The sequence below is a fragment of the Lonchura striata genome, chromosome 5 (assembly GCF_050655825.1).
Source record: "Lonchura striata isolate lonStrDom1 chromosome 5, ASM5065582v1, whole genome shotgun sequence".
NCBI classification, from domain to species: Eukaryota; Metazoa; Chordata; class Aves; order Passeriformes; family Estrildidae; genus Lonchura; species Lonchura striata.
In genome coordinates, this window is record NC_140707.1 from 58,463,932 (window position 1) to 58,489,112 (window position 25,181).

Genomic DNA, 25,181 nt, shown 5'->3' on the forward strand with positions numbered 1-25,181 from the left:
CCCTGTCACAGTATTCCCAGACCTTGAGCTACTGTAGGGCAGCTATAAAAAGGACAGAGGTTCTCTTCTCTGCCACACAAAGGGGCAACAGGTAAAAATTGCACTGGAAAACATCTAAACAGAAAATGTTTTTGCAATGAGAACAATCACTTCACCAGGACAATCTCCCCAGGGACACAGTATAGTCCCCATCACTGGTGGTTTTCAAAAAATGATTGGACAGAATGCTGGACAATGTCACCTAGGCTCACTGTCTCACTTGGATATGTTTGATCCTATGATCCTTAGAGACCCCTTCCAACATGGGCTGCTGTGAGACTGGATGATTCTGAGCCTAAGAACAGCCCAATTGCATCCTGCAGCATGTTGCCTCAGAAAACACACCCCCTTTGATCTGCAGTTTTATTGCAGTACAATTATTTCAGCACAATCTGAAAATTTGTTTCCTAATGCCAAACTCCACGTTAACTACAGTAGCTCTATTAGTTTCTCATATCCTTATCACTCTCAGTTTCATGTAACTATTAGGAGAACTCATTAAAAATATGACCTCTTCCTGCAGTGCTTATACTGCCCTTTCCTGCCCACTTTTTATCAAATTTCCTATCTTACTCAGAACTACTTTATAGCTTACAATATAATGTTTCAATCTTGTCAAACTTAATTTGACAGCTAGAAGTTATGAATGTACAGACCTACTGTAAAAAGTTATGTTTGTAAAAAAAAATTAAACTAATTTAAACATATGTTCCTGATATACCAGTGAGTTCCATTTTCCCTCTCTCAGCTCAAAAGTAAAATTCTTATTCCCCATCAGTAAGGCCTGAAGCAATTCCCATACTTCATTATAGATCATATGGCCACTAATAGCTCAAACAGCAACAGACAAAACTGTGGGCAAACCTCCTGCCACCACAAGAAGCACCATTAGCTCACTGCTCAGCGCTTGGACAACTCATCTGAGATTGCAGTAATGCAGGTCAGTAGGTTGTATGTAATCAAGATTTCAATGATCTTCAAGAATAACAGAAGTAGTAAAACTTTCTAAAATTTATGTCTGAAAATAGTGACTGACCCTGCCTTCAGTTCTGTTCATAGATGGGCAGATATTAAAGACCTAAGACTACTGCAATTAAGCTGTTTAAGTTTTCCTTCCAACAGCAAGACTGCAGGGTTGGTGTCTTTGACATAAATACAGAAATAGTCATTCAAGTTTACCACCCTGTTAACATATACGGATACTTCCTAACAAGTCTAAATATTTACTCCTCTCAGCAAGGATCTCTCTGTAGTTTACATCAAGAAAATGGATCACAGAAAGGAGATAAGCATTAGAAATATCAAAACCAGTTATACATACTTGATAAAAATTAACATGCTTCAACAACTATGCACCACACAACTAAATCTTTTGCATGGTATCGCTTCTGTCCCTAGAAAATAGATGCATTATTGACAACCTACAGAGAGAAAACAAATTCAATTTCTAAAGGAACTGTCAGCCACTGACAGCTAACAACAAGCATCTCTACACTGCAAAATTGCTAAAACTTGTTATAATAAGGTCATATGTTCTACAGCAAGGACAGTATTACATACCTTGTGCAAGCATGTTAAACTCCAAGAACAGTGCTATGTGATAAAGTTCCATGGCTTCTTCAGCCCTAGTCATGTTTAGTTTTCCTGCTACAAGAGCCTGAACTTCACTTAAACTGCCCACCGAAGGACTGGAGTGCAAAACGGAGAGGTCTACCACGTCTGTATACATACAGTTCAAAATAACTTTAGCATATTTTTTTGGTATGATAGATTCATCCAATATAATTCTAGTTGGAGTCCGTAGAGTTCGGTCCGTGATTTCTTCACCGGTTCGTATCCTTCTCTGCAGCAAGTGACGGAAAAAGGGAGATCGTGATGAAATAATGGCTTTGTGAGCTCTGAGCTCTTCATCTAGACAGTTCTGACTTCCACCAAAAGTTTCAACCAAGTCAGAGTTGGATGAAAAGCTAAGAACCACATCATAGTAGCACATATAATCAAACAATGCGCGCATGTCAACATCCAAGGAATTTGGTGTTCCAAATTCTTCACTAAGCTGCACAAGAATATCAACATTCTGGAATCTTGAATCCTCCATTCCAAACTCGCCCGTATAAAGGTAGTGTAACAAAGCAGAAAACATAGGCATATCTATGCCAGCTGTGTTAATATCCATTATAATTTCTGCCCCGTACTCTGGTGAGGAAGAAAGCAGCGTCTTAAAAAATGGACATCTTGCCGCCAATATTGCACGATGCACAGGAAAGCAAGTTTCTTGAAATATTAAGTCTACATCAGTACAATATTTGTATTGATAAAGTTCAGCCATGTCTTTTTGTAGCGTCCTGGCTTCTGGTCTTGCCAAATTAGCTTGTAGATAAAGTTCCTTTAAGGCTGATGTTCCTTCGTATTCTTCTACTAACGCATTAACATCTCTGACATCCCAGCCTGAGAGGAGCTCACGCATCTGCTTGGCATGGTCAGCAGATCGGCTCGATTTCCGACGCTTAATGAACTTCTTTTTGAGGGTGGCAAGGCCAGAGGTTTTCTTTTTCTTGTCTTGAGGTTTGTCGTGGCCATGGTCAAGGCTATAGAGCTTTGATTCACAGCCAAAACCTTGATGAGAGTAGGATGATGTCCCTAAAGGCAAAAAGGAAAATTGAACATATTTATCCTTTAAATTTAAAAGGAAGGTCCATAACACCTAAATACTCCATCAATGATTCTGCAAGTTATACAGTTCTTCCTTCTCCTCACATCAGACAATTTAACAACTGAAAACCTGACCGAAGCCTTTTTTGGCCATTAAGAACAAAGACTTTTATTTTCATCTACAAAATTCATAGTTTGCTGGCTTTCAGGGTGTTCTGGTTTGGTTTCTTAATTTTTTTTTGCTTGGTTGGGTTTTTTAAAAATATATTCATTTTTAAGAACCAAGCAGTGCCAGCTGATGCGGCTCTATAGCATATGGTACACTTATCTAAGCAGGAAGAGAATATTGCAGTTTTAACATTAAAAGTGCAATTGTATTAACTTTTTCTAAGCCTAATATCTCAGTGAAATACTAGCAATCCCCCCTGCAAACTGTTTTCAAATTCTATCTTAGCATTAAGCCTCACTAAAACAACAGACGCATACCTGGTGTCAGATAGTTGTAGCCACAAGAAATTAAAGCTAATTAAAACTCCCACAAATCATGCAATGCAGCAGTTTTATGATTCTTCTATTAGTAAAAACTTTGAGAAGGGCCTTTTCTTAATTGAGAAAAGACATCTAAGCATTTCATCCAAGTTTAAAATTTGCTTGATCAGGCAACATGTTATTTATCATACTGAAATTTCAAGAAGTGAAAAGAATATAAAGTTAAATGAAATAACAGGAGTAACTCAAGACAACTTCAACAAAGAAGTTGTGCTGCAAAATCCACCATAAAAATTCCTTCCACACGCTATACGAGATATGACAATAGAAAAGGAGAGATTCAGCCTCCTGCTGATAGAGACAAGCGTAGAATTTCCCCTTCATTTAAAAAGATACATTTCACAATAGAAGCATAACTACACTTTGGTCACTCTATAATGACAGATTCTCTTTCCAGAGAACATGCCAGCTCATTTCTATTTGAAGTACATTGCATTCTAATGGCAAATTTGAGTGCAGAACATTCTCTAACATTCCACTGAAGAAAAACTAGGACACCACAAGTCTCAATTTCCTTCTTCCCTAAAGGCTGCTGTGAGGTATTACTTCCACATGAATCACCACAAAATACTATAACGCCATTCAAATCTTTGTGTACTCTGAGCCACTTACAAGAGTTAACTTTGGATGTACTGCAAACAGTGCTATTAACCCTTAGAAACAGATAAAGCACTGCTACAAAAGCACTACCACACAACTGCTTTTTGTAAGAAACAGAGATGCACCATCATAGCTTCTCTGGGTTCACAACAGCTGGTGGCTCCACAGCCCTCAAAGAAAGAAACTGGAAGAGAATGTTTTTGGGCTGCTTGTATTCCTTCATAAGGTAGCAGCATTAAAATTAGGAAAAAGAAAATTATTACTCAGTACTATACTGAAAGGTACCAATCTATCAAATGCTGTTCAGAAACAATTGCTCCTTCATGCCCCTAGACCATAACCAGCTTGGGACAGACAAATATTTACAGGAACAGCTGACTGCCACGGGAAGCTGCTTGGGAACTTGACAATGAAAAATGGGATCTGTTTAGTCTTTTGCATGCCCACACATTTTAATATCTAATTATAGAGTTCTATTTAGAAAAGCAAACATCTTGAACAGATGCACCACCCTAGGAAATGGTGTGAAATCCTCCTCCTGAATGCTGCAGACAAAACAGCAAGAAGATTACTAATTAAGCTTTTGCTAAAACTAAAGTATTATTTTCCAGTAAGTGTACTACACTATTTTTACTGATGTATCTCCTCTTCACAAGCTATTAGCAAACTAGGATGAAGTCAACTAACAATAGGTGCTCACACTATGAAACTCCTTTGCCATATCAGTTCTCAGACTTCAGCATCCATCCTACATTTAGCATGAAACATGGCGCAGTGCTTTAATGGCAAAATAGCATGTTCAAAACAAACCCACAGGCCTAAATCCAGTTTCCAGGAATGAGGCAACTAATACACATTTTACAGCTATTATAACTCCATCCCCTAGTTCTCCTTTAGGGCAGTAAATAGATCTAATGCCTTCTACATAAAAAACCCCACAATACAATAAAAACAAACACACCCCCCACCCTCCCACCAAACGAATAAAACCTCACAACACCTAAATCCCAAACATGTAAAAGCTGATATAACATTAAAACATTATTATTCTGGCAAGTGATGAGACTCTCAGTTATCAATTTTAGGATACACCTATTTTCTACTGAGACAGCTACAAAAACCAATCATGCAAACAAAAATCAAAATGAGAAAGAGAAAAATGCCACAAAGAAGAGATGTACCCATGTGCTGTAAATAGCACATTCATGGAACCCCATAATATCAGGATATTTTCAGCAAAAATTTTACCCAGAATGCTCATCTGCCTTCCCTAAGATGAGACAAGCACATGCTTTTAGGTTTTCCTCAAAATGAGTCTCAGCCACAATTTCCCACAGGTAAGGGAGGGGGGGGTGATAATAAATGCCTTGTGACATACTACATTATGGGTTTCTATTTTGAGTTTAATAATGAAAAGCATCAACTAAACCTTCCACATACCATGTAGAAAGTTTCTCAGGAATTTAATGTAGCCTTTGGAAATCTCTTCAAATATGCTCAAAAGGTGTTTCAGCCCGCAAATCTGCCTGTTTCAAGGCCTCTAAGTGTTTTTCTTCATTCAGTATAGGGGCAGATTAAAAAAACACCAAGCTACATAAGAAAAGCATTTTAGCCACATTTTAGAAAGCATATATGCAGACTAGAGGAAATCTTTTGCTAGCAAATATTTTATGATACACTGAAAATATATAAACCCTCGAGGGAAATTTTACAACATGAATATCCATAATGTTAGGACTAAAAGTTCTTCCTTGACATGCTGTGACAGCACACACATCCTTAAATGTAACAGTTTGTGGTCTGTCCTCAAATGAGACCTCAGAGCTAGGAATGCCATGAAAGCTCAGAAAAAGAAAATTTACAAAATGAGTCAATTTTTCCTCTGCTAAGGATGTCACTCTGCTTTCAACGGTGATTAAAAAGAGAAGCAACACTGAATATCAATAACTACTTATGCAGTGTTGCAAGCTGAAGCATAAAGGAGAAAAGCATTTATAAACTATTGATGTTATTTACCACTAAGATCATTCTTCAGGCTGTCAGGGTTGGGTGTTTTTTAAGGAATATTTATCTTCTCAGAGACTGCCTTCTTTCAGATTCATAACATAGCTGTTTATTATTTATACTGTGACAGTACTTAGATCTACACTGAGGTCTCTTTGTACTAGACTGAAAAACACATAAAGGTAATGCCTGCCCCAGTTATAACTAGGATGAGAAAATACTTTCTTAAGGGCACTTCAACACATGTCTTCAGCTAAGCAAGATCCTGGCTTGTAAGTAACACTGTTAGGACAGTAAGCACCCACTTTCCCTTTCACAGAAACAGGAAGAGAAGCCTGTTTGTTAATATTACAGGTTTATTACCAGAGATATCCCTTCTAGCAATAATGAGGTAATTCACTTGGACACAACATCAATATTACAATGAATAATGATGATCAAGGGTTTTACATGCTCTGACACAGTTTGACAGAAATTCTGAGGAAGAGTAGAAAACAGTATGGTATTAACAGAAAGCAACTGCTCTTGAACCAGGAAAAGTAGCATGCATGGTTTAATTATAAAAAACTCCACTTCGTTTATTTAAATAATCTGGCAACTGCTTGCTGGCAAAAGGCAGATCAACTCATTGCATACACAGGCCAAACAGATGGACAGTACTGAATTTCATGCACGATTGAGCTTGAATGGATTCAAATTGGTGACCTAGAAAATAGCAGCTCTCCATAACATTTCTGCAAGTAAATCAAATCCAGCACATACACAATCCACCAAGTCATTGATGTAAGTGACAAGATAACCAAAAAGAGTTACCTATGAATGTCTGTTGTGCCTGTGAATTTCCCCCTACCCTTGGGGAACACGAGTGAGGGTAGTTAGATGCATTAGCACCCATTTTCTTCAGTCACTCAGGCATCCCGCCTGCTGGCTCTTCAATGTATAATCCCATAATCCTTTATAAATCTTCAATCCCACGTCCAGCATTCTGTTCCTCCATTTCTGAAGAAGAAAAACACCAAATAGGTAACTTCATTATTTGTCACTAAATGTTACATGATTTAGATAAAATAAACTCAACTTCCAGCACACAGTATTTTCATAAAACCTCAAAACACTTCCAATATACCCTTTTATTTGAATGATTAAACCAAGATCAGAAATACTTTTTTCCCCCACAATAACCTGTAATTTTCCAAACTATTCACAAATCATATGATAAATTGCAAAATGGAACAGGATGGCTATCAAACTTTTAGCTAAGGTACTCTCCTTTGACTATACCAAGAAAGACTCTTCGTACATGTTTATACCTATTCCCATATAGTTAAAAAATCCCAAACTGAGCTATACTGATTCAGAATGCTAAATAAACCAGTCCTGTTTGAGATTATACCGTCCTGACTTATTTCAGCTGCACTTTTTATTCATTACATTTACATAGTTCTCATTCAGTACTGCTTTTCAAATTTAGAATTGAGAATACCTAGAAATACATTTTAAATGGCAAAAATAAGGCAATTAAGGATTCATTAAATGGGTTTTTTTGGCACTTGAAAACATCTTAGAAATCAGTTCTGAGGTGAATTGAACAAGGACTCATTGCTAACATACGACAAAGATGTTCTCATTTATTCCAATATTAGCAGTGTTAAAATACTAATACTGAAAAATGAAAGTTACCACATGAAGAACCGCTGTTAACTGAACACTTGTGTCCCCTTCCAAAACACAAACATGAAGATAAAGAATAATAGAAAGGTAAAGTCTATGCTAAGAATCTTTTAGATTCCCTTGAATATTGTGAACACATATAGATTTGCTATATGCTTCTGAATTTTTTTCCTTTCTTGGTAGTCTCTGGCATGTTGAATTGGCCAAGAAAGTGACATGCAAGTGCACGTTTCAAAGTGCAGATCCTTGGGAGCAGAAAGTGAAAGGCCAGGAAGAAGAAGGCTGCAGATTGCTGGAGGCACTGAGGTGAGGGGAACAAGTGCTCCAGGATTTGAGGGCCGGGTACATGAGGAGGAAGAGGAGGGAATGGTTTGAAAACCTGGCTTTACAGATGTGGCTATCAGGCAGAATTGCTGCTCTGGCTGTGCACATCCCAGGGTGGCCTCACATAGCTGCAGCCTGCTGAGCACCAGTGGAATTCTGCTAGGGCAGGAGACACAACCATAAAACCACCACAGCAGCTTTCAAGCCAGCTTGAGCCAACTAGAGGCTTGTAAATGAGCCAAGGGAGCTCCCATGCCTGCCCTCCCTAGCCAGCCAGCCAGGTCATCTCAACTGCATACAACCCTGAACTTGTCTCTATGCAGATTCAGCTTGCTGCTCATCAGGAAACAAAGATAAAACACCCTCCTACATGGACAGAAGCCTACTCAGGATCAAGATAGAACCAGAGCACAACCAAAATAGGCAACATCACACCTGCAAATACCAGTAAATCTTCTCAGCAAACACAAGCTGTTGCATCAGTTCAGTGTTAGCCATTGCATGCACTCATCTTCTCCCTTGTGCAGAAATAAGCTATTCAAAGATTACTGAATCCATATGGTGTCGATCTCTACTTCATTTCTGAAGAACTTCACAGACTTAAGAAAAAACACTTAGAAAAAAAAAATTCATAGAACAGTGACACTCCAAATCATTTCTATACACACCAAGAATATGTTGCTTAAAAGCGGTATAAATTTCTAGATGAAATTAGTTACACCCAGGACAAACTTTGTGAAGGTAAAAGTCACCTTTCAGTTTAAATACTTACTCACAGGTAAAGGCTAGCAATCTGAGCAGATACCCTAACAATTTCCCTTTTCTCACCTCAAATTGGACTTGGTTCATTTTGGACTTGAGTCCTGGAATAATGCTATTGTTATTCCACTTTTCTGTATTCAGTTACAGTGTGATAACTTGTCTATTAGATATCTACTAAAAGTTTTCAATTCTTTCCAACACAGAAAGAGCCCAGGAGCTAAGTAAAAGAGAGAAGAAAAAAAGAAGTGTTGGGTTTTTCTTTTTTTATATAAGTAAGCACTCAATATTCAGAAACAAGTCCCAGGTTTGAAGTTGATACCTTCCCCTTGGCAATAAATACATGCCAAGAGATGGAAGGAACACAATCAAGGCATATATACAACTGTTCAATACCATTAGCCACCACTGCTTGAATTTGCAAACAAGGATTTAAATAAACTCAAAAAGGAACATCATAAAAGATTCCTAAAATACACAATCGATAAAATTATTTTATTTGGAGGCTTACCACAATAACATTATTGCACATTAATAAGTGTAATAAGTGAGTATCGTGCAGAATGAATTCATTCACTAAATTTAGAATACATAACTTCTATGCACTGCTAAGTCATGTGCGTGCAGGCTGCTTTCTTAAAGAGTATTTTGCATCTTGAATTAAAACGTTTTGTAGTTCACAGAGTGTATCGGGCCCCATGGCTCAAAACCCATCTCAGCTTTAGTTCCAGTACTGTCCTTAACCTCAGGTATCAACTGAAAGTACATTTATTTTTTAATAGAGCACTACATTTTACAAGATAATATTATATAACCCATGTTGCATTTCTCAAAAAAATTAGCTAGCACCAGTGATGAACTCTGCCCTGAAGGAAGCTCTGCCTTCCTCTCTTCATTCTCATAACCACTTTTCCTACCTTGTTGGTTCTGTCCCAAGTATTTTGTAAACTAGATAAACTGACCCACCTTAGAACCAACTTAAACAAGAAGCTGAAACAGTATCAGTCAGCCAAATTGTTTGTTATGGCAGACATGAATACTTGCACTACTGCATCTTTTGACAGCAAAGTGTACTTGAACTATTAATGGATTTAGATGCCTTCTTTTTGTTTGGTTTGTTTTGCTATTGTCCACTTCAGCCTCTATACTAAACACAGTCTATCTGAACAGCACTTAGTCTGGCATATAACTAACTGAGTCTACTACAAAAATGCCAAGTCAAGAATGCAGCTTCTCCACAGTGAAAAGGAGAGGAACATAAAAATAAAGGAAAAACTCCAAACCACAAACAATTAGATCTTTAGCTGCAAAAGGAAAGACAGATCTAGTTTCTTCTTGTAGAAGTTACTCTGCATACCAAAACTTCCCTTATTTCAGCTTATTTGAAGAATTTTTAAATTGTATTTTAGCCTCAGAATACATCCATGGAATTTTGTTTTAAAAACCATCATCAGGTGAGCTTTTTCTTTACTTTTTATTAAAAGGCTGCATGCATCCCCATAAGCATTACCACAATGAAACCAAATTCAACATCTGCTGACCAACTGAAACAGTTGTTGAGAGCAGTGACGCATGTACAGATGTGTTATGAACATACACACATACACAGGGAAAGAGTTAAACTATGTCAAAGCTTGTTTTAAAAAGCCTGCACTGCAGAAAAAGTATATGGAGTGTGTTATGTGAAATGAGGAAGTTAATAGAAACCAAAATTACCACTCCAAATCCTACAAAACAGCACAAAAGTGACTTTCCGATTATACTGATACTCAGAATAAAATTTAAAATAAGCGCAAGTCTGCTTAAAGACTTCAGCCTGAAATAAGTTTCTCAGTCTTCTTAATATTTGTCACACTGAACCTAAAATCCTAAGCAGCTACATGACATATATCTGAGGTATCTAGGCTGACAGCCAGGCATTCCTGGACTGGGAATTTTAACAAAAAGTCTCAGTAGAGAATGGGCTTTGGTAACAGTGACACTTTGTTTATATCATCACCCAATACAAGCATTTCATAAAACTGAGATCTAATTAATGCAAAGGGCAAATTCAAGAGTACTACGACTGGTTTTACAACCATTTGATTTTTTTCCCCATAAAATTTTAAGATCTTTGTATTTCTTTTGGAGTTGCTGCCATAGGATTATGCAATAGCATAATATTAAAACCAAAGTAGGAAATTATATCAAGTACATGCACATACCTGTACCAACATGGTATTTCAGGCTTTTATTTTACCTAACATATTTTAAATTTATTATGACTAAATGACAACCCAGGCACTATAATAATAACTTATTCATGTTTGCTTAGATTTTTATCCAGACCAAAAATGCTATGCTATTTTGCCCCAACAGCTCATCTCAAGTAACAAGTACAACTTTACAGCAAGATGAGATGACAAGATGCAGCAATAAAAAGCATCAACACTAGTAAGGAAACACATCAACTAAACTTCAGCAAGGTTAAACTTATTTCCATAGAAGTTAGGTAGATCAACTAAAACAGCAAGAACTTGTGAGAATGGACCATTGCTATCATGCCCAAAGTACATCCCACCAGCTTGCCTTAACATCCTGAATCTTCCTCCAGAGGACAGTGCCCTGGTGACCAATAGAGAGCCCTGAGCCATCACAAAGTGATCCAGGAACATCCGCACTCAGAAGAACAGAAGCAAGCTCCCATCCACTAAGAAGTTTCCAGAGCCAGCCCTGGCCATGCTGGTTGTTATGCAGTATACCACTGAAATTACCAGTAAACAACACCCAAAGGCACAAGCTCTTAAAAATGAAGACAAAGTTGCTTGTGGCTGGAGTTTCAACTGCTTGTTCAGATGCGCATGGAGTATCTACCCCAATTTCCTTGGAGAAAGTGGTTCTCCAAGTAAGAGGAGTTGTCAGGAACTGAGTGCTACCTGTCCTAACCTTCCTCTTTTTCCATAGGTGAGACAATCAGAGGTACTGGCACACTCAGATTTTGTGGAGGTAAAGTCTCAAGTGTCAGAAGTGTACACACTAAAGGACTGACTGGATATGGGACAGCATACCAGAAAGAAATTGTGTAACTGGCAAGTAACTTTCTGTTCAAGGGAAACAACTGAAATGTGAAGGGTCAGTTGATTATGCCTGACACACATGCAAATCCACATAACGCCTATTTTGACTCCTTTTTATAATCATGTCAAGCAATCAAATTTTATCATTATTCAAAATTAATTGGATGATACAGTAGTAAGATGCAACTGAAACAGCTGAAAGGTTGTGGTTTGGATAATGTTCTTTACAACATAAGCTAATGAATCTGTGTTACTTCCTCATTCACTGCACTGGAAAAAAAGAAAAATCCAATAAGGAAAAGCACCAGAACTTAAGCCACATCAGCAGTTACCAGCTCAAGAGGGCAAGAAAAAGCAGATATAACCAGATTACTAAAGTGACTGCATTACTCAGTCTTTGCTGAAAATCATGTGTTCCAGCTATCCACAAAGAACCCTTTCTTATAGTTTAGCATGAAATTTACAGCATTTTCTCTTCCATGAAGTAGTATGTTTCTCCATCAAGAAGTTCTTTCAAAATAGAGGTGATAAAAACACCAAAACAGTCCTAGCTTTTTATTTCTAGATTTGTTGAGAATCACTGGACTGAGTTTTAGTGAGGAAAACCCACCAACAAACAACATGATTTTCAACATTTTCTCTGAGGAATCAGAGTGAAAGTTAAAAGAACTATGCTCAAGCAGAGCACAAAGGTGTGTAGTCTTGAAGATACCCACATTTCAGAAATTGAAAACACTGAGCAGCATTTAAACAGTTGAAAAAAAACCACAGAACTTACAGAAAAAAAAAACCCTCTTTTCAATGCTGTCTTGGCAAACACCATTCAAAGTAGTATTTCTGATGATCAGCAAAGCAATTTCAAGTATGATATGAACATGTCACATTGTAGAAGTAAATAAAAAATGTCATTAACATGGACTGACAGATCAAATCACTAACTGCAGTGTGGAAGCAGGGGACATCAATGTATTTATATTCCTCTAAACACAAAAAGTTCCAGCAGCTAAAAAATTCAAACACATAAAGCACACAGAAACTAACTGAATTACAGCAGTACAATCCTGCATGGAATAGGCTGCTCTTCCCAAGCAACTTAAATGTTTTCCTATACCAGCAAATAAATTTTCCTCTCTCTACATCAGTGATTCTTACAGTTGGTTGCAAAACCACACTTATTTACCACAAGTCTCTTCTGATTGATAACCTTCATATAAAAGACTTAACTAATGTTCGTGAAGATGAATTCAAAACACTTCTTTCAGCCAAATGAGCAAGAGCTCATTTATGGCCCTCTAGGACTCTCTTGAAGTGAAATGTCAGCATGTATTCTTCAATGACTCCATTTTTTCACAAGTTAACTTGAAAGGAACATTATCTGATTTAGATAAAAACATCATTAAAACTACTTCATAAGAAAATCAGAAAAATCCTATCCACCAAATCTTTATCAATATCACTAAAGAGAGTAATTAGGTATGAACATATGCATTTACAGGAAAATGAGGATAACTAACTTTAGCCAGTCTAGAATAATTGCAGCATAGTCTGACATACTGTGATAATTTTTGTGGAGTCTAAATGTGTTTCAAAAGGCCTCTTCTGAGCAAAAATTACCCACGTGATTTTTTTTTTAAGAATGGCAAATATTCTTTGGTTTACATATATATGCACACATCAGTTGGTTAAGACAGAAAAAGGAACTTCCAAATTACATGAAAAGTACCTCAGAAAAAGGAACAGACTTTTTTTTTAAGCAGTCTGTTTTTTTTCTTTCCATCAAAGTTCAGGCCAACACTTTGTCTTGTCAGGCAGCTACCTAACTCCTGGAGATTTCAGCTACATTCAGCCTTGGATACTGAGGTCAAATACTAGTCTGGTAAGATCACTGTCCTCCTCAGCGTGTCTCCAGACTGTCCATTACTGCAGCAATATCCATGGTCACCCGTTCCTCTTCCCCCGTGGAAAAGGCAGAAGTGGAGCAGAATAACCTTCCACATGAAGCTCTACCACCTTTTTAGAGCCTATTTTATAGGCTTCTTAGCCCTGTACCCTTTATCTGTCAACAGGATTGTTGCTTCTTCTGGAACAGAGCAAGCAGTCTTTCATCTCCACAGTCTTCTACCCCCATGGAATTTTATTCTATTTAGTCTGAGAGTGCACCCCAAAGATCTCTGTCTCAAGAAAGGGAATTCTTCCTCTTGCTCAAGCTGTGACCCAACTACAAAACAAAATCCTGTTTTCAATTAACAAATCTACTAAAGATGGGAAAATCTTGGCTCAAACCTCAGCCATATGGAAGATCCATATACCCTACAGTTTTCCTTGTACTGGAGTTATTTTCCCTTTTTATCCAGGTCCAATTATTTCACAGAAAGTAATTTACTCTGAATGAGGATGTGGGAGCTTCCTGTACACAATAGTGCTTGTAAATTCAGTGCACAGTTACATTCACTCTTCCTCTCAGAATACACTGCCTCTGAGAGTACATTAGAGTAACTAATGGGACAATCCCAGACACTGTGCTCTGTACCTAAGTAGGCAAGCAGCACTCATCCTGTCTTATGACTTACTATTTTCAACCCACCTTCAAAAAAAGCAACCTTTTGATCACTCAGCTTTAGTTCCCTTATTAAATTCCACAGCCTGAGTCATCTTTGGTGATGACACTGCTTGGGGTTTTCACAATAGCTCCAACATCAAAGCAGACTAAAAAGTCTTCGACCCACATATTGATCAGCCTTCCCATATACGTGCCTCTTTTAGTAGATAAGATGAAAAATTATTTCTATCTTACTTTGGCTGCAATCAACTTTTCATCCTGCCAGCCATTCATTGTATCAGTAATAACATCTTAAGATATTTCTGTTGCCTGGAACATCATTCCTCATGACTACAGTGTTTCTATACAATACTCTTCCTTTATACTTAAGCCTCCAAGATGCTTGGTAACAATACAGAGCTCATCTATTACCACTGAAATCCTCGCCTGTGGCTGAAACTGTTATTACCAATATTGCTGTATATCCAAAACAATTTTCTCTACACTTTAGGCCTTAATACCCCACCATTCCTTTTCTTCTGTACACCATCCTCTCCATGGGTCCTTTTTGTCATCACACAACAGCAATTTCACCCATTCAGCCTTTTCTCTTGGATAAAACAAGTTTGAAGTACTGGCTGCTGGCATAATTTCTTACACATGTAACACCAATGGATACATCTATACACAACAGAAAAACTGGAAGGGGGAACATGAAAAGGTGTGGTAAAGAACTCAAAAGGCAATCTAGTCCAGTCATTTCATGAGACATCAAGAATTTTATTAAAGAAACACGGATTTTCCTCATTGAAGACAGCATTAAGTCACAGTCATAAAATTGACTCATTACAGCTACAGTTTGAATACTTTCAACAGTAAGCCACAAGCCATGACAAGTCTTGGCATCCAACAAAACCACAGTTGCAATCTGGATTCAAAATGCATTATTTGGTGTATACAAACCTAAGTTGGTTCACCAACACTGGTTCCATGCACATTTCCTCAGTGCCAGTGCTCACCACAGCTACCACCAGCATCTCCCCAAAGCTCCTCCATCATGTCAGCAACTAAACACAGATATTCTCTTCTGTGAGATTTTTTCACCCCAGTGTAGTTAGCTCCCTGTACCAGTTTACCAAATGGCTCAAGGAACCCAGATGATTCCAGAGAAAAGGAAGAAAACATTAATTTGCTTCCCACAATCATACATAATGTTCAATTTGACTCAGTAGACACAGTCTTTAAAAACTAAACATTCCCAGGCCCTATGCACCTATGCCTGCAGCAGAGCTGTAGCTGTTCATTGTAGCAGACATTTGGAAAGCCATGCAAGTCCTGACTGGACTGTGTTTCAGTCGATCCTTTGGTGTGGCTGCTCCAGCTGTTGCCCAGGTACAGCACTGCCTCAATCTTCATTCAGCCAACTACCACTGTCAATAAAAACATCTTACTTTAAGTGCGCAGCTATAAAACCACCTTTGCAATACGCTTTTTCTTCTCCAGAGTTCCTAAAAAATTAACAATAGGAAAAATCACTTGCAAAGCAAGGACAGTTCTAGCAGAAAAAAGTGATTTAGACAGCAGCAGCTACTGCTAGGATTCACCATGACAGCGCTTCCTGTATCCAGGTGGCTGATTGCTGCTTCTTTGGCCTGTACTTATTTTTCTCTGTATCTGTGCAGTTTGTTCACTCCTCGGTTAACAACACTTCATATAGCAGCCATCACTACTAGAGGTCCATGCGAGTTGTCGCTTTTTTGAATGCTTGGATGATTTTAAATTTGTAGTCCAAAATATATGCATTAAGGTATTAGTCATTTAGGAAAAAATATAAAGCTAAGCCTATGCAAATTTTAATATATTCCCCTCAATGTAGTGAACTTGTCCTCCGACAGGGAGACGCTAACTGTGTATGCAGGACTCACTGCCTGTCAGCTCTTCAGGTACACCAGGGTGATCTGATACTACCACTAAAGTCAAACTAACAGGGAACTGTACTTTTCCCTCACACTCCATTCTGCCAGGGGGTTTTCTTGCTTCCCCTCACAATAAATACAGAGATTATATGATCACAAACCAAGTAATTTCAAATGGCTGATCCATCACCCCACTGCTGGAGAGAGTGGGAGATAATAGACAGGAAGAGGGAACTCCAGCACATTTGTCTGACAGACAGCTAAAACTGGAACAGGATCTTACAGCTCTCAATATGAAGAGGGCGCACTATTCCTATTAGAGTACCTCACAATTCCACAAAACCTATACCCTTGTAGTCATGCTTTCTGCTCTCTCTTCACGTCATTCTGGCCTGGCACCCGTGTTGACACTCACATCTTCCCCCTGTCTCCTAATATCCACAATCACTCCCAAGTCTATTCTGTTCACTGCTGCAGGAAGCAATACAAAATCAATTTGTACAATTGATTGTACATGGTATTTATACAACAGTTGACTTATCTGAGACTGTGTAAACTGGTTATGCACTGCTGCCTCCCTGAGCAAGGGTGAAATTCCTGGTCAAACACACAGAGAATTTTTCTTGTATTTAGAAGTTTTTAAGACAACCCCCTCATAACTAACACAATGATCTTATGCCTGTTCTTGTAAATCAATTATATCTGTAAATACTAAGATTTTAACAGTTACTTAAAAACGTACACATTTGAAAGATGTCCCCTTTGATTGGACTCTTCTGCATGGTTGATTTAAATTCATTAACTTCAGCATAAAATTTTAAGAGCCACACTATACCACCAACTAACATTTATATCATAATACCTGATGCCAAGAAATCTTTCTATGCTGTATACTTCAAATATTTCAGCCATTTTGAAAATAGTAGCAAAATACATTAATACTGCAATATTTTCCATCAAAACTTTCAAAAGTTACACCAGTAACTTCAGTTTCAGTAGTTATCTTCACTAATACCTACATTTAGATTCCATACAAGTGTAGAAAGAACTAAATGTTCACAAACTTTAAGGAACGTCCTGCCCAAAACTACATGAATTCATTTCAGAAAATATACTTTCTCAATAATAAAAGAAATCAATTAAGGAAGGAAAGGCTTAGTCAGAAAACCAGACTAGTACTTAGCCTACAATTAAGTTGGAGCTTTGTTTACATTTTCCCCTTGGCAAGAAAAGGAAGTTATGTCTTCCACATTTCCTGCAACAAGCTCTCTCTGCACTTCCAAAGCATTTTTTTGTTCTGTAACATGAATATGCAAGTTTTACAGAACAGTCAAAAGAGCATTACAAACGTTGACATAATGTTTCTGAAAACGGAGGCACCAATCATGTACACAATTTCATTAATTCAGCAACATCTACACATAACTCATGAACACAGACATTTAAAGGCTGCAGAGCCAGAAAAGCTTATTGCGTGTTTTTTTGTTTAACCATTTGCTAAGGCAATCTGCCCTTTGAGCAGACTGTTGACATGCCTTAACTCTTTCTTCTCTCCCTACAAGATTTCAAGCTTTTCATATGTCCCAGAATACTAAAAAAATAAGTAGATTTTTCAAAGAAATCAAACAAAACTTTTAGGAGGGAAGCAAAAGTCTATTGCATTACACTAACTACAGGAGTTACTCCATTAAAGAAACCCATTGCTCTTAATGTAATTTTAGACCACATTTTGTCCATCTTTCTCTCATGCACAACTGTCCTTGATACCACAATTCCTTCACATTCAAAGAAAGGGCAAAATACAGAAACTTTGCCAGCCTGTGCTCTACTTCTCAAATCTCCTTTGAATCTTCCATGATTTGAAAAGTCCATTAATGTACAGAAAAAAACCCAACACTGCCACAAAAAAACCAAAAAATATCTTGCTTCCCTCCTTCCCTCTCTACCTAGATGATCATTCCCACTCAAGTCTCCACTTATGTTCAATGAACAGAACAGTTTTTAGCTGGATCAGTTTTCAGATTAACAAAAAATAAAAGGTTCATTTCAATAAGGAAACACATTAATCTTGTATATGTCGAGAAAAGAGCAAGTTCCCTTTCCTTCAAACATAAAACAAGGATGAAGCTCCAGATCCACAAGTTATTTAAATAAAAGCAGCCTCATTACTGTTGAAGACTGCTAGTGCCTAATACAACTGAGCTTTGATGCAGCTAACACTCAGTCACAAAACATGCCATTTCCAATTTAATTCTCCAATTCTCCAGCAAAAATAAGTTGGTTGCTAAAAACAGAATGAGGGAAGGAGGAGAAAGGACAGATGCCCAAGGTAGTGGTGGGAAATACCTAGATCAGCACAAGTCTGTTAATCCACAGGGGAAACTTTGAGCCACTAATTAACTGAGAAATTATGCAGTAACAAAATTACCTCAGATGTTCTCAGCAGAGAAATTCAAATGTCTTGAGAAACTTAGAACAAGACACAACAAATTTTATTTTACTTGCAGTGGAAAAGCCCCGAGTAGTATGAATAGATATTTCAGAAAGTTTGTAATAAGACTGTACTTCTGATTAACTTCATTTTCAGAAGATAGGTAATTTAAGCTTTAAAACCAACTTCAAGTAGTAATTGCCCTAGTTATAACATAAAAGACTGTAGTCAAATGTAGTCAAAGACAAGCAGCTTTGATGCACTGCAGAAATACTTATGAGAGTCACTTTACCAGAGGTTAGTTACTAGGTCTTCAGATCCATGCTTGGAACTACAAAATACAATTAGACAGGCCTTGTACTGTATGTTAGAAGGGTATTTTGGCATTTTAAGTCCAAACACACAATTCCAGGAGTGCTTAATGGAGGATTAAACCCTACAGAGATTTTAAGGACCAAATAAGAAGCAGGAGGTACTTTTTGACCTAAATAAAATACCTTTTACTGTATTTTAAAAAAGGATACATCATATTCTTCTCTTAAACATTATCTTTGGCTATACAAAAAAACTTCCAAAAAACAAAACAGTCGGCCAAGTTGGGATTTGAGAATTTAAAGCAATAAACACACATTCTTATCCAAAATTTAGACAAGCTAATCACTCATGAAAATAAACTGCAGATAAGATGGGGATACTTGATACATTGGGAGTGTGGGGGGGCTCACAAGGACACTGAGTAGCTCCTCATGCTGTCATACACATTCCTCTGGAGAAATTATGGTGCTTACATCCAGCTCACCTGTAACAACTGTTGCCTCTCAGTGCTGACACAACTTAGGTTATTCCTCCTTCAGTACTAAAGCCATCACTACACTGAGTAACACAAAGCTTCCCAACTCCGGTGTGCATTTTATTCTACCGCAGCAAATTGCTTGTCTCTGCAGTAGGAAAAAAACAACGATTTCAAAGACTTTCTAGAAGCTCCTCATTATAGACTGGAAAAGGTATTTTCAACTTAAAATGACAGTATAAGCAACTTGAAGTATTTCAGAGAGCAGCAGTAACTACTAGAATGACTTAACGAAATCCATTAATCTATTAACATTATCTTTTGTACCTGCATTCTAGACATTTTATATGCATTTCATTCCATCTCTCAGGATGTCTGAAATTGAGCTGTCCAGTACAGGATGAACCAAGGTACAAGACATCAGCCTTTAATATATTCACATGCTTCAATAGTGTGGGATTTGTCAGGGTTTTTTTTAATGGGTAATACAAAATTCCACTGTGTATATGCCTACACTCCTTCCTTCCTCAAGATGAAATCTTCTGGTCATTCAGTTAAGTACCACAAGCAGCTTCAGAGGTTGTTAGCCATTTATGTATTCTAAGACATACTTCTGGGTACATGAGAAAAACCTCTAAATGCCCCCACATGTAAAAAGAACTTCAGCACAACCTCATCTTATACATTGCAGAATTTAAGTGGATAAGCAGTATAATTATCACAGCAGCAGGAAGTCTTTAAATAAGATATCTTCCAAGACTAAGTAAAAAAATCACCAAATCCACAGTAAACCCAATTCTAACAGTCAACGAACCACTTCTCCCCCATCTTTACATCACAAACCATCACTTGAAAAAAGCTATAGCAGAAGATCAAAAGAGATCAAAAAATAAGGAAGCGCTAGTCCACAAAATACTGTCTTGTTGCACTCTGATTGTATTTGCTATTTTAGAATGCTTTTAATTAGCTCTCAAGCAGCATTTCCAATATTGGGGTCAGGAGAAAAAAAGCTTAAAAAAAAAAAAAGCATGACAAAAGCATTTTGTCACTCATACTGATTATTTTTAATGCACTTAAAATAACCTACCCATTTACAAAAGTGTTTTATATTCTTCATTGCAGTACAGCGATCTGGAGTAGCAGATGATAAGCAAACCAGCAATTCAGTTTCTCACTAATGCAATGTGATCTACTTGGTCACTCAAAATTACTTCAATTTTCATATAAATAGGTATAAAATTTTACTCATGTTGGATGCCTTCACGAGACACTGGTATTCTTGCTTGTTGTATAAGAAATCTTGATTAAAATCTCAGGGGCAGACTATGAGAACAATCTTCTCTCACCCAAACTGCAGTTTAAAATACACAGACAAGCACACAGAGATATATTTTGCAGCTCTACTGATCCCACAGAGCTTCTGCGAGTTCCAGGTCACAAAACAATAAGCCCAACTAAAGAACCAAGCAGCAGTCACTTAATGCACTACTGTTTATATCAGCTCCTTCCAGTTTAGCCATTGTTACCATCAGCAGAATGGTAAAATGTCCTGGTAGTTGAGACTAGGTTTTAACAAAGCTTGGACAAGGTTTCCAAATTAGAGGAATCTTGCGTATCATTAACTAGCTTGATCTCTCTCCAAAGCACTTCTCACTAGATAATGTCAAAGATCAGAAGTGATGAAGAAAAAGAGATTAATCTTAGCACAAGTCACCATAAAGAAATGGTCCTGTAAGAAAGAGGAGAGAGCAGAAATAAAAAGGCACTTTAACAATATGGGGAATCACAATAACTGCAGAGCTAGAAAGATATTCTCTAAAAGAGATTTTAAAAAATTAAATTATACGATTTACTATTCACTACAGTGGGTTGGAAACAGGGTATGATAACACAGAAAAGCCAGCATTAATATAAAAAAATCCAGTCATTTTAATCAGGAAGAACTGAACATACAATGATGTTTGAATGCCATAAAAAATATACAGTATGAATGACCACTGAATTAGGACAAAAAATTTGAGGACAAAGATCACATAGGATTTAGAAAATTATCAGTCAGTTATACAGGTAACAGCTCACGCCTGAGTGCCAAGCTCGAAAAACAAAGTAAGACCACTGAGAAGATGCTTCTGAAACATAAAAAAGATGTTGTCCAAAATACTATACCTCCACACTTAGTACTGAAAGCTTTGACTTAATAAGTTTTGACTGCTGCTAATTTTTTTTTCTTGCATGCTTTAGCACCCTAAAATCTAAATAACCAGTTTAAACCCACAGATGATAGAAAATCCCCAACTGGCTGGACATGTCTGCAAGGCCACTAGTAATTAAAGTTAATATTCAGTAGTGTTTGATGGAAGCTTGCACAACACCTGAACACAATGAGCAAACAAATTAGATTTAAATTAACTAAGTATCTAGTTAGGCATGTACTTGAATCCAGCACATCAGGCAACACAGTTCCACCCTGATCCCCCTCACCTCCCTGGCCTCACCTCTACATTGTGCAAACAGACTTTCCACAGCAATGTGATGACCCAGATGAAGGATGTAACATTAAGTTATTTTGTGCTTCAATGGTTTATTTTTCATAAAGATCAATTTCCTGAATGTTTCAGAGTGAAGCCATGTAAACAGGCCTACCAACTCAGCTGAGGGGACAGTGCAGGAAGTAAGGAAATGCAGCAGTGGACTGAAAGTGTTTAAACCAATTTTGCCACTATGTATCTATCAAGAAACTCACAGGCATCCTTATTATTGTGGGTTCCCCCTGCCAGTGTGCTAGGGAACAGAACAGAAAGCAAAAAACAATGCAGTAAAACCCATGGGTGGAGATAAGTATAGTTTAATAATTGAAATAAACCAAAATATAATAATCATACTATAATAACAATTTCAATCTCCTAGTGTCCACTCATTACATAGAACACATCATTACAAAGTATCCTTCTTGGGAGACATGCAGGACAGACTGGATGGGTGTAAAATGCAAGACTAGAATTAAATGTGGCATCTGCAGTTCCTTCTTATAGTTCAGGCATACTAGTAAGCCAACATAGGAAAGAACATTCTAAAAATCCACAATAGCTTCTATTCAAAGATTTAGGGATACTGACAACACTTACCTTTCAAAGAACCTGGGAAATTAAACAAAGCAATAGCTAGATGATTCACTGGAAGCTCACCTAACATATGTGAACTAGGATTCCTGGTTCCCACTGCATGTACAATAAAGTTGTGCATCAGGTTTCCAAGACTGGTGTGGTGTGAAAAAAATGGGAAAAGCCATTGATCTGGTAACAGAAGTCAAAGGCCATCTAAATATGTTAAGAAAAAGCAAACAAATGAAAAGAAATTTAGGAGTTATTACTAAAACTTGCAGTTCTCTATCAAGATTTACTGTAAGAGCAGATTCTCATCAGTCACATTAGTAATACAGATATTTCTTCTTAAGTGCAATCTCACAGTTTCCCTATAGATCTGTTTATTGATTAATGTGAAGTATACACAGCCCATCAATATGTCCATCAGATGTTTTCATTCATCTTACTGTTTGTCTCTGAAAGGCAGCCAGCCACAACTACATCCGTCACCACAGTGTACCCAAGACATAAGAAAAAGCTCCCCTTTTCTTGCATGTGGTCTGATATATCAAGAGCAGACATGCATCAGGGTGGCAGAAGAGCAAGCAGGGTTAGTGTCCCACCTCTCCTATGGCCATGTGCAGGACCCCCAGACACCACACCACCAATGCAGCTTACTAACAGGACAGAAGAAGACACTGTCCCAGCCTAAAAGTCATTCCCAACAAACCTTGAGATTAATTGTCATCAGTGACAACTAATTTGTAAACCTGACACCATGTATACAGCAACTTGAAATGCTGCTTTCAAAATGAAGACTCAATATTTTGTTGTTAATTCATCAAGCTCTGGCAGTTTCACTGAATGAAATTTTAAAAGCTGGCTGCAAAGGCAGCACCTTCTACTTTAATTTAATAGTGAGCAACGTAGTTTCACAACAAAAAATTTGGATCTTCTCAGACAAGCTTGAAATCAAAGAGGGGAAAAAATTTTAAAATCCCTATGACAAATCCATGCAACTCTTCCAGGAGAGCTTATAAAAGTAATTTCAGATTAGAATGTCAAACCCATTTATGCATTGGCTAAAGTTTGAAAGCAAGTAAAACAATGCTTAGTGCAGCTGAGCTGAAATACAAAGGATTCAATAGCTGTTTTCATCTCCAATGAACAAAAACAAACACTGGCTCTACATGTGACACAAAACACTGAGCTCCATTTCCAAGATTACCTGCATGCAGCCCAACTATGGAAGTCTAACTTTAGAGCTGAATACAAACCAGTCAGCAACTGGCAGCTTTGTGTTGTAACTTAAGATACAAGCTTGATTTACTGCAACATTCATCACGTTTACATATAAGCAGGAACAGATAGTACTGTTTACACAACACTAATTGACACAGCAAAGTAGCAAGTTCTTAAATGGCTCAATAATGCTTTGGTCCCTCAACTAAGACTAGTTATCTAGTTGATAAATTATTCCAAAAAGAAAGAAAACATCACAATCCATACCTTCTCAATACATTGCCTTCACACAGATATTCTACATAATAAGCACTCAGACCTTGCCTTGTAAACATCACAGTCCACAGAACCCGTACATTACTAACAGCCTTCTGTTCCACATCCTCATAAATAACATCTACAGAATTATTTATGTTCTATTGGTAGCAGACTTAGTTGAAAAGGGGTGGAGGAAAAAGAATTTTCATTGAATTCTTAAGCAAAAGGTTCAAATGGAAAAGGATCTAAGAAGAAATTCCCCTCCCTGCATCACTCTGTGTGAAGGATACTAACACAGAACTTCAAACTATTATTTGAAACAATAAAAGAGAAGCTTAGAAGACTCATCCTCTTCAAACAAAGAGGATAAAGCTTTACCTCATCAATCTTTTCAGCGTCTCAACATGAGTTACAAGGTTTAAATTTTTTTTTATTTCAGCTTCTGTTTTTATCTTTTCCATTTCTGAATGAAAATAGAGCATGCGGTATGTGGCAAAACCTGAGGTGATCACACTCCAATGGTATATCTGCCAAACACTTTAAATTTGTTATTATATTACATTGGTTTGAAGCAAAGCCTCAAGCGCTGCTACACTGCCTAAGGTAAATTCTCACACAAACTATCATTGCATCAACACGTACTTTATTATCCTACTATCGCATTTTATGTTCGTACTCGACATGTGTGTCACCTTTCACCCAACGGTCTCATATGCGATGGCGGGGAAGAGCAAGTAGAAACACGAACCAACAGAAAAGCACTTATGCACGGGCAGCACGAATATTCCAGAGGCACGGGCGAACCCATCACCCACAAAGCTCTCCAAGTTTCTCCAGGAACACCGCGGTAATACCTGCACAGAGAGGAGCGGGGCAAACCCCAGAAATCCCGGGGCAGCGGCAGTCTCCAGGCCACGGGCACGGGACGGGCTGGCCGGCACCGGCGGAGCGCGGCATCCGCGGCGGGCGAGCACCGGCCGACACGGGCGGAGCTCCGCGGCCGCGGGAGCACGAGCCCCGCGCCAGCTCCCGCCGGAGCGGCTGCAAGCTCCCCTCAGCTCCCGGGGAGCGCGCCGGGCGGAAGGGAGAGAACAGAGGGAGAGGGCGGCGAGGCAGGACCCGACAGCGCAGACAGCCACAGCCGAGGCCGCTGCCGCCGCTCCGGACCGCGGACCCTGCGGGCCGGGAGCGGCACGGGAGGAAGGCTCCGTCCCGCGGCGGGGCCCCGCGGAGCTGCGGGCTGGCAGCGGCGCGGCGGGACAGGCTGC

General features: G+C 38.2%; 1 protein-coding gene across 5 annotated transcripts in view; it reads right to left on the reverse strand.

Moving 5' to 3' along the window:
• BTBD7 (BTB domain containing 7) overlaps positions 1 to 25,181 on the reverse strand; it is a 49,632-nt gene that overhangs the window by 24,191 nt on the left and 260 nt on the right. For 2 of the 5 annotated variants that reach the window (XM_021541316.4, XM_021541315.3), the window contains exons 2-3: positions 6,658 to 6,843; positions 1,600 to 2,679 (exon numbers count right to left, since the gene is read on the reverse strand). In XM_021541316.4, coding sequence (XP_021396991.1) covers positions 1,600 to 2,679; positions 6,658 to 6,739 — 1,162 coding nt within the window. In that variant the 5' untranslated portion in view covers positions 6,740 to 6,843. Of the gene's footprint in view, positions 1 to 1,599; positions 2,680 to 6,657; positions 6,844 to 8,274; positions 8,431 to 19,339; positions 24,914 to 25,181 lie in introns of those variants that run through there. The other 3 variants (XM_085582298.1, XM_085582297.1, XM_085582299.1) reach the window with 3 other exon arrangements.